The sequence below is a fragment of the Cryptosporidium andersoni genome, assembly GCF_001865355.1.
Source record: "Cryptosporidium andersoni isolate 30847 chromosome Unknown contig_2, whole genome shotgun sequence".
In the NCBI taxonomy this organism is placed as follows: domain Eukaryota; phylum Apicomplexa; class Conoidasida; order Eucoccidiorida; family Cryptosporidiidae; genus Cryptosporidium; species Cryptosporidium andersoni.
In genome coordinates, this window is record NW_027122843.1 from 112,020 (window position 1) to 126,735 (window position 14,716).

Consider the following 14,716-nt stretch of genomic DNA (forward strand, 5'->3'; position numbering starts at 1 on the left):
AGAGTGTTACATAGTAAAGATAAATTGGGCTACAAATGTTTATGGGATATATAAAAAAAAGATTTTTGGGGTTTTTATTTCCAAGTATAAAGATAAGTACCTTTTATAAATTGAATTGGAATATACTGTTATAAACTATTATAATCTTTTTAGAACTATGAATTAATGAAGTTTTAGGTGTTACTTGTAGATAAACCTTATTAAAAGGTTGCAAGAAACATGGAAGATGAATACTTGCATCTTTGATTTTTTTTCAATACTTTTTGCAATAATCTAAAATAAATCTTGTATATAATTTATATCTTTGGTAACTGTTATTACTTAATCTATAAGAGTATCACTAAAATCCATAGTCAAAATAATGAATTGTTTTTCAATATTTCAATTCGAACTAAAAGGTTGTAATATTTCTTTTTTTTAGGAATGTTTAATTTTTACACATTGCTTACAGCTACTTTCTTACCAGTAATTATTATAACTAAAATAGTATTTTAGATATCACTTTCATGTATGTTGAAGTTTTAGATTCAAGAGTATATATAAGTGGTGAATTATTAAAATAGTATATAATTCAATCTATATTTATTATACCAAAGTATTTGAAATTGTAACAGTTAATAGTATAAATCTTGCGACAATTGTATCATTTTCTATTAATATTTTATAAAACTGGAATTATATGTTAATTTTGAAAATGTCTAGTTTGAATCTATGTTAACTAGCACTTGAAAGGTACCAAAGAAATTGTCAATCTGGATAGGTAATTTGAAAGTAATAAACCATTGAAATACAAGTAATACTTCTACTGAAATAGTAATTTATTCACAACAACAAATTAGTCCAATTAATTTTCAATAAGATTAAAAAATAAACCACTTAATACACCCTAAATTGCCAGGTCAAAATGGTTTTATAGTATTTTATTATTGTTAATATCTTGCTTCTAGTTAGCTACTTTTTTACATATTCAAGGTACTTTTAATTGAAACTTCTTCACTTCTAGTTGTAATGTAGACTTTTTTAGTTTTATTTTGCTTAAGTCTGACTTTTCAAAGTTATCTATAATTTTTTTGGACCTATTTTATTTTTAGTATTAGTAGCTTCACTTGTGAATTCAGAGGATTCTATTTTTTTTTTGGTTCCTCAATGGGTTTTCCAGTTATCTTGTCTTTAGAGTTCTTCTCTTTCATTGTATTATCAGATTTTGTAGATTTTTTAGCTTCAGTATTCATATCAGCTCCATGTTTTTTAATTCCCGATAATTTACTACTTTTCATTGCCATTTCCATGTTCTACATCTTCTTTGAGTTCTTGTATTTCATATATTGCATGAACTTACTCTGCACTAGAGCTTGAGTTACTATTATTATTTCCCTCAGTTTCATGAGATTTTTCAAGCCATAGCTGAATAGCTTTCCAAGGTCTAAACCCCAAACACACTGTACACGAAAAAAAGTCACTAGATGAATCCAATGGTTCAGTAAATTGTTCAGATAAGTAGCTAACATAATCATTGACTGCTTCAGAGATATCTAATGGAGTTCCCAAATTTCTTGATTCTTGTTTTATATAAGAATATGGAAATTCAGCAGGATCCTGTATATCTAATATATCTTTCTTATCATCAGAAGATAAGGATTTTTTCTTATTTTTCAATTTTTTAACTTGAGTTCCTGTAAGTTCACTCTGTTTTTTTGTTTCCCCAGTATTTGTCTTTCTCTTACTCTCCAATTCTAGATTAGATGGCATTGTAGAGTCTGAGATTTTTGAACTCTCAGTTGCTTTGGTTGTAATAGTTGTTTTTTCATTATTAGGAGATAATTTTTGAGAGTTTGTCGTATGAGTTTTAGAAGATTCTCTAATGCGTCCTATATATTTTTGAAGATCAAAAGTTTTACGACCTATGTCCTCAACTAATTTTTCTATATTTTTCTTAGGTACCTTCACACTATTCTTTTGATTTTTACTTGAAAAATATTCAATAGACTTAATCTGTTTCATCTTCTCATCTGCAGACTTTAAAATATCGTTCTGTAAAGTGGTTATTAATTCCCTAGTAGTGTCTTTAGAAGATAATTTCAATTCTGTTTTATAAGTTTGTAAAGAATGAGATGTGTGGTTTTGATTAATATTAGAGTCTTGAGATTCTGATTGTGATGTTTTCTCATGTAATTTATTTGGAGCTCTATTTGTAGGTATAGTATTACTAGTCTGATTCTTGTCAGAACTCTTAGATCTTGGAGATTTAGCCTCCCTAGGACTAATTTTAATAGAGATATTTTTATCAACATTGTTATTAGTATCTAATTTAGATTCTTTTGAAGAATATAAGTTCATATTCTTCGTATTGTCACTGCTAGTAGTAGATTCTAAATTTGTTATGTTTTCTGAGTATCGCTCTAGCTCTCCCAAAATATTTGATTTGTATTCTTCACTTATCTTACCTTCTTTATCCCGAATACTCTTAGTTAAATTGGTATCTCGAGAGTCTTTAATTTCTTTTTTATCTATCTCACTACTGTTTTTTGGACTCCTTAAATCCCCCAAATTTTTTGAACTCTTCTCATGTAACTCAGAATCATTATTATCAACTATATTACTCTTGATATCATTTTGCACATTTAGATCTGATCTCTTCACAGTATCTAATTTGTCCTTAGAAACTGTTGTTATACGTTTCAGAGTTGCACCACCTTTATCTATAGTTGCATTTTTATTCCGCTGCAAAGCACGAAATAATTCTGAATAACCTTCCCACTTTGGATCAGCATAATCAAGTAATGACGATTTTGTTGATTCCTTCGGTAGTGTTGGTACTACTCCCCTTTTGAAAAGGTTCAATAATATTCTTGTGGTAACTTTTGTTTGAATAGCCGTAATTAACGAGTTTTCACCTTTTGAATTCTTTGCATTTACATCTAGTGATCTCTGATTTAGCAGAAAGTCAATAATTCTAGTACTTTTGCATATCATTGCTGCTTGTAAGGGTGTGTAAGATGTTCCCTTAATATCTACACATGAAGAGTTCCACAGATTCTTACAATTAGCAATAGTTGTAACATCATCTATTCTAAAGATCCTTTCCAAAATATGATCAGAGTCCGGAGTACCTGGTAGCTTCTTCAGCACCATTTTACTAACTATTTTATTGCATGCAGTGGCACACCTTCTATTAATTTTAGATTTGCCTGGTTAGAAGGTATTTTGAGACACATTGTCACGTTTCGATACCTGGCGCGAAAATTTTATTAAAGACTTGGAACAAGGCCTTTAAAAAACTCATACTATATAAACCAATAGTAAACTTGAGTTAAAATGACTTATTAATGAAATCACATAATTGAAATTAGTACAAGTGCAAATATTTTCTATGGGAAATAATAGTAGTTCAAATGTAACTCGTCTTAAGTCGAAAGATAAACTGGAATGGTGTGAATTAAGCAGTAATGAGATTGAAAATTTCTGCAGAAAATTTAATATCCCATATATATTAACAGAAGATAATTTGAATGGAAGTAAAATTAGGATCTCAGATATATTAAAGTCTTTTGCTCCCCAATTAAGGGATCTATACAAGAAAATTATAATGGGATCAGTTAATGTAAATAGTGGTGAATTAACCTTACAACAAGTATTAAAGTGTATAAACAATCTACTCTATGCAAATAAAAAGGGAATATGCAATGCCTTGCTTGAACAAGCTAAGGAAATAATATCGAATGAAACAGATATATTGAGGATATCACTTACAGTGTTATTAACCGAAATGGACTTTCTTTTAAGAAAAGATGGCGATAATTGGAGTGACAGTATCAATGACAATGAAATACATTCAAAGGATGATTTAATTTCAGTGATTAAAGATGTAAAGTTTGAATTTGTTGTGAGGGAATACCACCGTTACAGAAGCTCATCAGAAGGTACAAACTCATCGAAAATTGGGGAATTCCTTTATTCATACTTTCCATTATTTTCTACTTTAATAAAGTTAGCATTTAGGGTACATTTAGGACTAATTAGTCATCCACACAGTATTCAAGGTGCATTTCAAGATAAAAGGAAGAGTATGGTAACTTTAGACAATGAAATGCATACTAGGTACCTAGAAACTTCAGATCAAAATTGGGGTACATCAGATAAATTAGCTGATTCTTTAATTAACACAAACAGATTGTCTAATTGGTTAGATATAAATAGCAGAATTTTATCTCCTGAAAATTGTTGTGTCATTAGATCTCAACATTATGGTGACATATCAAGTGGTGAATTTATGACAATGTTTCAGCCTTGGAATTTATTATATGCTAGCTGGAAACATGGTCTAAGTTTGCAGCGTTTGATATCCAACATTCAGGGATACTCTGCTCATGTTTTATTTGTTATAAGAACAATTGATGACTGTATATTTGGAGCTCTTTGTCCAGGAAATTGGAAAGAGGGCAATGGAAAATATGAGGGAGATGAGACATGTTTCTTACTTTGTTTCAAACCTACCTTGTCTATTTTGAGACAGACAGGGATTGAACGTAATTTTATGTATCTAAATACTAAATATGGGTTTTCTCCAAAAGGGATTGGATTTGGAGGTGAACCCCAGTATGCACGAATATGGCTTGATCCTAGCTTAGTTAATGGGACATGCATGAGGTCTGATTTAACATATAAATCTGGGATGCTTTACTTACCTAATCGTAAAAATAGTAAAAGAAGAAGTAGTTGTTTATTATTAGGAACTGCTGAGTATGCAGGAAATGATGAGGCTTTAACAGATATAAGACCATTTAAGGTGGCAGAAATAGAAGTTTGGGGTCTAGGAGATTCTAATATATATAAGGATTATATAGAGAACAAAGCAACTGATCACTATTTTAGACAAGAGAGAAAGGCTATTGATAAATCAAAATTCCTCAAAAATGAATTTGATAAAGAATTTTTCTTATCGAAAACCTTCTCGAAAGGTACTTCAAATATATAAAAATGACTAGATTATATAAAATTCATCTTAATCCTCTGCTCTATTTAATTTATCAATCTATCTAAAGTCAATCTAGAAATCATGAATTTAACACTTTATTATGTAGTTTAGAAATAAAATTATTAAATCTACACTAGTAAAGATTAGTATTTTAGATGCTTCAAAGACTATATTTAGCTAGTTTAAACTGTATTGAAAAGATATACTTACAATAAAGAGGAATTTATAAGGTACACATGATAATAAATTAGATTCTTAAAAGTGCAAAAGATCATGATCTATATATTTGTCTGAATCATTACGTCTATTTGAAAGAAGTAGTTGACCAACATTATTATCTGGTGAATTAAATGCATATCCAATAATTTCGGATGATCTTCTATGTATATTAAGTGAGATTAAACTTGAAGATTTTCTTTTAATAATATGCCTCATTGATTGTAGCCAATAAGATGATACTTGTGCAAGTAAGAGTTTCCTATGCTGATCATATTTTTTGGAAAAAAATTGATACCACTTATTTTGTATCAAGTGGAAGTATTCTGGATATAGACTCCTCTTATATATTTTGAAAATCCAATCCATAGATAAAGATAATGTAACTGAAATAATTATTGTAATAGTAAACATGGGTGTGAATAAGGCTCTCTCTGCGGCTGCAGATAATTCAGGTAGTGGAAATATTATTGGGAATATAAATAATGAAATTATATAAAAGCTAATACATAATAATATTGATGCAAATAAAAATCTCCACGCTGTATATGTTTCTAAAAATATCTTGACATTTACAATTATTATAATGTTTGTATAAATAGCAAGTCCGGTAAACCAAAGTTCTGGAACAAAACCATCTTTACTCACAGGATTATTACCACCTAATAAAGTAAATGGTGTGTAAAAAGCTATTGCAGCATGATAAATAGCAATTGCTATCCATTCAAAAAATTTTCTAAATGAAATATATGGATTTTTAATTCCTAATAAATAAAGTGGTTCGTGATAGTTGTAAGGTAGTGTAATTGGTACATCAGAATCAAATGTAGAAAATAATAAAGGAGGAATTGACGTATATATAAAGTTGTATAACTGAAATAATAATTCAAAAAATATTTTAGAACCTGTAAATAAAGATGCAAAACCAAAATATACACTAACCATATTTAATGTAAAACATTTATACATATTATATAATATCAAAATAGATATTCTTCTATTACATAAACGACCATGTATAAGAACTAGAGGTCGAAGGCATGAAAATTGAGAAATACCATAATCTGATACATTAAAAGCTTGCATACCCTCTGATCCATGAATACCAACACCTACATTTGCAGTTTGAATCATTGTACAATCATTCCCACCATCTCCAATTGCTAAAACTCTCAGTTTAGTATATTCTTGAATAAGTTTTACAATATTAGCTTTTTGTTGTGGAGTAACACGAGCACAAACAACTGATATACAACGTGTTGCAATATTAGCAAATTTTTCACGATCCATATCTAAAGCCCTTTCTAACATTGGTGAATCTACAACTAAAACTGTATTTGACCAAGTATTATCTTCATTATTAAATTCCAAATTAATATCTTTATAATGATCAATAATAAAATTTAAAGTTGATTCATCGAAAACTATAACTTCCATATCAGATTTAATAAGACCAACTCTAGCTGCAATATTTATAGCAGTTTCTAATCTATCACCTGTCAACATCCATAATTTTATTCCTGAGTTTATAAAAGATTCAATTGTATTCTTTACATCATATTGAAGTAGATCTTCAATTCCTGAACAGCCTTGTAATGTTAAGTCAGATTCTAAAAGTTTTATTGTTTCTTGTAAATATAATGACTTATTATCCCTAAAATTCTCAATTATATTAGCAATCTCCTCATATTTAAATTCCCTTTTTGCAAAACATAAAGTTCTATAACCTTTTGTAGCAAATTCAAGAGAATTATCTAAACTTGTTATATATGATTTAGATTTCTTATTTGTTGAAGAACAACATTCTTTTATGGCAGAATCTGATCCTTTACAAAATAATATATAACGATATTCTGTTTCATTCTTATAATCACATAATGATTTTGATAAAAATTTTACTAATACAGAGCTTCGATTTCTATAGTGATCAAAATCAAGTCTCAATATTGTTTCAAATTCTACAATTTTTGAATTACTCATAACATTTGCAAACTTTATAAAATTACTTGAACCCTTTTGTTTATATAATGAAATCCCAAAGTGATGAGCAGTTAAAACTAAAGCTTCTTCATCAGTTGAACTTGCAGAATATAATGGGGTCTTATCACTATCTTCAACAAAATCTTGTATTAAAACAGTATTATTTAAAGCTAAATTTAATAAAAATTCAATTTCTTCTATACTTCCATCCTTTAATTTATTTCTTAAATATTCATCTTTCATATCTACATGGGGTGTATATTTTATATTAGTAAAATTATTATATTCAGATACTTCAATTAAATCTAATTTCTCATTATCATTATTTCCTCCATATATTATTCCATTTATACAAATGACTTTTAATTCCATATAATTCCGTGTTAAAGTTCCAGTTTTATCGGTACATATATATGATATTTGACCTAATTCATCATTTAAATCAGAATTTCTAACAACTGTTGGATGCTCTTGTTGAGATAATCTAGGATCACTAGTAATTACCCAAGATTGAGTTACTTTTACTACTACAAGATAAAAAAACATTCCAATTGGTATTAAATTAGCTAATATAATTACCCATGTGAAAAATGTTAAAAAAATTACTTTCACTACATTCCTTTCATCTGTATACTTTCCTATAGGAATATATCTACTTTTCCATTTAATATCTCCAAAGAAATCTATATATGTAGCTACAAGTCCAAAAAATAAACATACAAATATCAAAAATACAAATGACAGAATTGTAACATTATTATATACTTGTTTTACAAAACTCATCTTATGAGGAGCTGAACGTATACTATTCATATATATTTTTGTTTCATGACCTGTATAAATAACTATTCCTAAAGCCCAAGCTGTATTTCTTAATCTACAACCCCGTAATAACATATTTGCTGGATTGCATGAAAAATATAATTCTCTAGTAGATTTACTTTCATTCTTAATATTAACTTTAGCTGTTATATCAACTTCATTAGGATGATCATTTGGTTTCTTACAATAAAATAGGCCATTTAGATTTAATATATCATTTATATTGCAAATATTATTCTTATATAATGTTCTTGGACTCTCATGTAATTTTAAATTTGTTTCACCATCCATAGAAGTTGTTTCTACAAATACTCTATTATCATATTGGCTTGATGCTAATAAGATCATATCTGCTGGAAATACTTCCCGATTTCTAACAACTACAAGATCCCCTGTAGCTATATTTCCCCATTTACTCATTACAAATTTATTACTGGTAGTATTAAAAATATATGTTGGTATATTATTAATTTCTAGATCACATTTATATCGTTTCCAATCTTCATATGCAGCTTGAATTGCTGTAAATCCTAGCATACAAATTAATGGTAATGCAATTGTTGGAATACCTCCAGATGTAGATATTGATGGGATCATTTGGAGTATTGCAATAAATAAAAAATAAATATTAGCCACATTATTAAATTGGTCATATAAATTTCTTGGTAAAAATGTTAAGAGGGTATACCTAGTTGTTTGAATATTATTTAACTGATAATATCCATTATTTGTTTTACTGTCTTTCTTATTATTTAATACGACGATTCTATCAAAAGTTCTTAAATCCGGAATTCCCATTATTTTAGCTCATTTATTATAATTCACATTAAATCTTATTTATAAGATTTTATTGTCAAATTTAAGTATTACCAAATTAATCATGGATATTATTTTTTAGTAATATTATTTAGGCGCTATCAAATTATTTATAGATGCAGAGTCTAAATTACCATTATTTAAATTGAGATAAATTGTCATATTTTTATTAATTACATTATGTGTTAGTAATATCCATTAATAGAATTGTATATAATGATAATAATATATAAACTCAGAAATATTTTATATATCTTTTTTTTCTTTGATTATTCTTATTTTCTTTTTTTGTCAATAATTTTAAAGAGTTCAATTTCTTTTTTATATATATTTTAATGTTAATTTTAACAATTTACTGTAAGTAATTTTTTTTATATTAAACAATATTCCAAAATATTTTTGGATATTTTTAGATATAGGTAATATTAGACTCCCCACATGTATTTTATTCCTGTAATAAGAAATTTTCATATTTTATTGATAAAATAATTTTGAAATGGAATACCTTGAAGATCTTGTTTTACAAAGTATTGGACAACTTACTGATATTAATATTAATCCTTGGTTACATAATATCTCAAAAAATAATGAAATTATTAGTAATAAGAATTCAATAACCCTACGTTATATAGCAAAAGGTAATTTACATGATAATTTGAATTATTTAGTTTAAAAATTCTTTTAACAATATTAAAAGCTATTATATTATAATTTAGTGATTTGTGTTGCAAATACACTACATAATGTAATCCAACAAGGAAGAAGGATGTCGTTACGAGAGCTGTACTATCATAATACTTGGCTATTTGATGTAAGTTACTTTAAAGATAAAAAAAAAAAAAAAACTATTTAAAAGTAAAATTCTAATTATATTTTTTTTTCAGAATCAAAATCAGGCTACAGTTATAGTTAGAAGTAAGTTGTAAATGTTTAGTAAAAATACTTAAAATTAGACATGGTCATTTTATTACAAATTTTAATAAATATTGATTTTTTTTAATATTTAATAGAAATTTCAATAATGCTTAGAATTCCTCGGAGCACCTTGGGATTATTTCCTTCTCCTAAAGGGATGATTGGAGGACGAATAACATTTAGATACAAGGTATTTTAAATAAAAAATTTCAATAGTTTAAAAAGATATATTGATATACATATATATATATATATATATAGGATATAGAAGTTCTAAATATAGATAATATGGGTATTACAGGAGCTATAATAGGAGATAATTTTGAAGATATTGGAGAGCAAAATAATATTGAAGTAGAATCAGATGCACAATATATAATAGTTATTGAGAAGGCATCAATCTTTCAATATTTAATGGAACGTAAGATTTCTGATCGTTTTTCATGCATACTTATAACAGGTATAGTTTTTTTTTTTCTTAACGAATAATAATATTTAATATTTATTTAATTTGATAGGTAAAGGATTTCCAGATATAGCTACAAGGAAACTAATTTCATATCTTGTATATAAACTAAAAATTACAGTAAGTAATGATAAAGATTGATATATATATTACTTTATTTAATTTTAATTTTTTTTTTTTCTTGGAAGACTTTGTACCTTGGTGACTATGATCCACCTGGAATAAATATATACTTAACATATGTTCGTGGATCAGATAACTATGAATCATTAATAGTTGGTAAGTTATTTGTCGTTTAATTAAATTGAATTAAAATACGTTTAAATAAATTTTTATTTATATTTAAGCTTGTCCTCATATATATTTTATGGGAATTCATTATGAAGATACATTTGACTTGCCTTGTACGGTAAGTTAATTTTGAAATAAATATAAATTAATTTTGACATATTATTTATTATATTATTTAGACTCAAATACCATTAACAAGAAATGATAAGACAGTATTAAGTAATTTGCTAAGTGATCCAGTTGTAAAGGTAATAATATTAGATTTAATTATAAATATAAATTAAATAAGATTTTGAAATAATCTAGTTGAAATGATCTATAGGCTTGTAACAAACTTCATGGTCAATGCAAGATGATGTTTAAGAGTGGTTATAAATGTGAATTAGAAGCATTTCAAGCTATATCAAGCGACTTTTTAGTAAATTCATATTTACCAAATAAGCTACTTAAAAGATCATGGATATGAAATAATTAGGTAATATAATAAAGTGAAAAATGATGTGATTATATAATACTAAAATTTATTCAAACTTATTTTCTTATACTATAAGTCTATACTTGAATTTATTCGATATCTTTAATAACATATAGTGATATAAATATATCGGAATAAGTTGAAGTATTATTAAAATTGTAATGAGTGTGATCAGGAATAAGGAACCAATCTCCATGTCCAATATTATACAAATTATTATCGCTAATCATAATTTGTAATGACTTATCATCAGGAGCTGTATGTACATGACCAAGTATATAATTATCTTGACTTTCATCTAGACCTTTTTCTGTTTGTGGTGGTAGACATACTTCACAGCATGTTGCTTGGCTTGATATAAATGAAAGAGCAACATTATAAGGTTTGCCAATAGTATATTCTACATCAGCCCAACATAAATCTTTTCTATTAAATACAGTAATCATATTATAATTTTTGCCAATATCTTGATCATATAAAGTGACTGCATTTGCAGAATCTTCAGAAATATTTTCCTTATTAGAATTAATTTTAGTAGTTTTTTTAGTTTTTTGTGATTTACTAGTATTATTATGATGGTTAATACTAGGATTTCTTAGAGAATTAGATGATTTCATTACATTTTCTTTATCTTTTTTATTTATCTTCTTTTTTGGTTTATGATTATGATCAATAATATTATCCTCAATTACTTCTAGTAGACTTAAATCTGAAGCTACATCATTAATATTATTTTGTTTCTCATATTCAGTGTCTCCAAATTCATCAGTTGAATAAGAATGACTAGTTTTCTTTCCCTCTATTTCATTATTTCTTAATAAAGGAGATGAGGTTGTAGTTGCCATTGAAGCAACACTTAATCTACCATTACCATTTGGATATATACTTCCACGTTCATTTGGTATCATTTTAGGATTAGCAACTTTATGTATTGCTGCAATTGTATATCCTAATTCACTTTTTTCATCACGTTGATACTCAAGCCTCTCACCTAAATACCACTTTAGTGGTGCTGTACGTACACGACGTGGATAACGGCGATTAAGATTTTCTTTAGAAGTTTCATCATCTCTTTCTAGTAATGATATTTCACCAATTTTTGGATTAACTTGATTTAATGGAATATGATAATCAATATGCTTACGACGGCTATATTGACGTCCACTTTTAGACTTATTAGAAGTTTCTTTGGTTTTTTTAATTTTACTTCGATTTAACTTTTTTTTATTATTATTAGGATTAATTGTATCATTTGTATGATTATTACTCAAAGCTAATGATTGGTCTTCAGTATTATCATTTTCTATACCATTATCATTCCCTATATTATCATTTTCAATAAAATTATCCAAAATGTCATCATTAATATCTTGATCAATACTATTTTCATTTAAACCTTTCAGTTTATCATAAACATCTATATCACCTGTATTTATATCAATTTGTTTAGTTCTATTTTTTTTTCGAGATGTACTCTTACTTATTGGATGTGGTATATCATCAAGACTACTATTACTTAAATTCTCAGATGGTATATCACCAAATTCTTCAATTGAAGCACAATTATTAAATTGTTTATTAGATATTTCAATTGTTTGACTATTTTCTTGTTCATTTAATATTGTAAAAGTCTCAATATTTACTGCAGAATTTTCGCAAGTACCTTCAACATCATATACATTTGGTATAGACTGGTTAAAGTTAAGATCCATGTTAATTTCATTAGAATACAAATTATCTTCAATACTAGATAATCTATTCTTATTAGTAGATTTTTCTTTAGAATGACTCTTTCGATCAAATACAGACTTAGATCTCCTCCTTATTAAAGATGAAGATCTTCTATCAGATCTATCTATTCGTCTCATTGAATAATTTTCAATATCGACATCTTGTAGATCTTCTATTTTTCGCCTTCTATCATTTAATTTAATATCACTTTCTATAATCTCTCCATTATAGGATCCTGATCTATTGTAATGATCAATAGAATGTGTAACATCCCTAAATTTTGGAGTTATTTTCTTCTGTTTGTAATCATCTTCATTATTCATAGATGAAATCCTTCTATGGATGTCTTTACTCTTATATTCAGGTGAGTCAAACATACGATTTAATTCATAATCATCATCTGAATGTGTATGATTATTATCTAGAGATTTATCAAGTAGTTGCAAATGTTGTTGCAATAGGTGATCATCAGGATTAACGTTATAACTTCCAATTCTTCTTCTTTTAATATTTGTCAAAATCGAACTTCTTGGTAAAGAATGACAATTTTGAATTGATGCTATTGAATTACTTCTATGAGTAGCAACTGGTGATGGTAGAGTAGACGTTGATACTGAATAATTAATTCCATAATATGATGCTAGTGAACGACTTCTACCATTTCCTTGATTAAATGAAGGTACATAGCTCTCAGATCTTGAGTAAATACTAGGTTTTAAATTATATCTATTTCTTAATAATTCCCCATGATAGAGTACATAATCATGATCATCTATATAATCTACATATTTTGCGGCAGGTGATGTTTTATATATGTGATCCATTTGATATAGAGTGTGATCTATCTCTTTTCTTGGGGGTATATTATTTGAAGTCTTCATATTCGGTGAAATATATCTATAATTTTTTTTTTTTTCATATAAATCTTTTTCATTTTGTATCTCTTTAGCTCTCATAGCAAGTTTATCTCCCATATATACTGACCTATCCTCGGCATTTGCAATTACAATTGGTAGAGGTGATTTCCTTAACAAATCACGGCTATTTAAAGGAGTTTGTGATGGAATACCTAACCTTGGTGGCATTGTAATATGTACAGTATCCTTTTTGCAATTATCTAATGATTCATAATTGTCACTGTCAACATTATTAATCTTAGTATTGCTTATATAGTCTGAATCTCTTGAACAACCGGTATTCATAGATTTTCCATAGCTTTTTCTTCTTGAATTACTGCTAGGAAGATCTGGTATCAAAAAACCTTCATGATCATGATGACGAGACCTTGATGATGAACTTATTAATATAGGAGTACCAGTAGATGTGCATCTTCTATGTGCTCTTTGTCTTATAACTGGAGTATTTTCCTGCAAATTTTCTCTGTTGCTAAGTGAATTACTGATAATTTTCCTTTCATTTCTATTTATATAAGGTGATTCATAAATAAAAGTCCTAGATGAGGTTGGAGTGTCACCAATATATATTGGAGATGATGATAAAGAATCACTTTCATCGATATAAGAAGGTGATAATAACCCATCATTAAAGTGATTACCCCTAAGATCAGATGCCCAGCGGATATTCTTTGTATACTTCAGGTTATCATTGTGATCATTTATATATGTCTCATAGGGTTGGCTAATCGGTGAGACCGATGAATTACTCTAAAAATAAACAATATATTGGTTCAAATACTCTAAGAAAATTGATTCGTATAAAAAGACAACTTACCGAAAAAACTGTACGGTGCATGAATTTACATCATTATTATGTAATAATCATAATTTTTTAGAAGATAAGGATTCAATTTCCTTTTTAAAAAAAACTTACTAAATAGCTCCACTTATTGCCGCAAAAAATACATGAGGCGCTAAAAGACATGCCCCCACCCTTCCACATTTATAATATTAAATAAGGGGGTATAAAGGGGGGGAAGAAAAATAAAAATATCCTACTTTGAATAAGAAGTGAATATCTATAGTCACAATACATCAAAAGTTCATTCAAAAGTATGTAAAGAAGTATATAA

The 14,716-nt window shown here is 27.3% G+C and overlaps 5 protein-coding genes across 5 annotated transcripts; 2 read left to right on the forward strand and 3 right to left on the reverse strand.

The window, feature by feature from the left end:
• Positions 1–1,335: 1,335 nt before the first annotated feature.
• cand_000640 (uncharacterized protein) lies at positions 1,336–3,132 on the reverse strand (the record flags this gene model as incomplete). The annotated part of the gene is made up of 1 exon (XM_067210314.1): positions 1,336–3,132. One exon carries the CDS (start codon positions 3,130–3,132, stop codon positions 1,336–1,338), a length of 1,797 nt encoding a protein of 598 aa, XP_067068389.1.
• A 238-nt stretch (positions 3,133–3,370) lies between these two features.
• cand_000650 (TLD domain-containing protein) lies at positions 3,371–4,975 on the forward strand (the record flags this gene model as incomplete). Its single annotated transcript, XM_067210315.1, has 1 exon — positions 3,371–4,975. One exon carries the CDS (start codon positions 3,371–3,373, stop codon positions 4,973–4,975), a length of 1,605 nt encoding a protein of 534 aa, XP_067068390.1.
• Positions 4,976–5,230: 255 nt separating this feature from the next.
• On the reverse strand, positions 5,231–8,791 carry cand_000660 (phospholipid-translocating P-type flippase family protein; the record flags this gene model as incomplete). Its single annotated transcript, XM_067210316.1, has 1 exon — positions 5,231–8,791. One exon carries the CDS (start codon positions 8,789–8,791, stop codon positions 5,231–5,233), a length of 3,561 nt encoding a protein of 1,186 aa, XP_067068391.1.
• Positions 8,792–9,305: 514 nt separating this feature from the next.
• cand_000670 (DNA topoisomerase) lies at positions 9,306–10,947 on the forward strand (the record flags this gene model as incomplete). The annotated part of the gene is made up of 10 exons (XM_067210317.1): positions 9,306–9,447; positions 9,526–9,620; positions 9,694–9,724; positions 9,820–9,914; positions 9,986–10,184; positions 10,243–10,310; positions 10,379–10,469; positions 10,538–10,599; positions 10,661–10,729; positions 10,804–10,947. The coding sequence occupies 10 exons, from the start codon at positions 9,306–9,308 to the stop codon at positions 10,945–10,947; spliced, it is 996 nt and encodes a 331-aa protein (XP_067068392.1).
• A 98-nt stretch (positions 10,948–11,045) lies between these two features.
• cand_000680 (uncharacterized protein) lies at positions 11,046–14,439 on the reverse strand (the record flags this gene model as incomplete). The annotated part of the gene is made up of 2 exons (XM_067210318.1): positions 11,046–14,351; positions 14,419–14,439. The coding sequence occupies 2 exons, from the start codon at positions 14,437–14,439 to the stop codon at positions 11,046–11,048; spliced, it is 3,327 nt and encodes a 1,108-aa protein (XP_067068393.1).
• Positions 14,440–14,716: the final 277 nt, after the last annotated feature.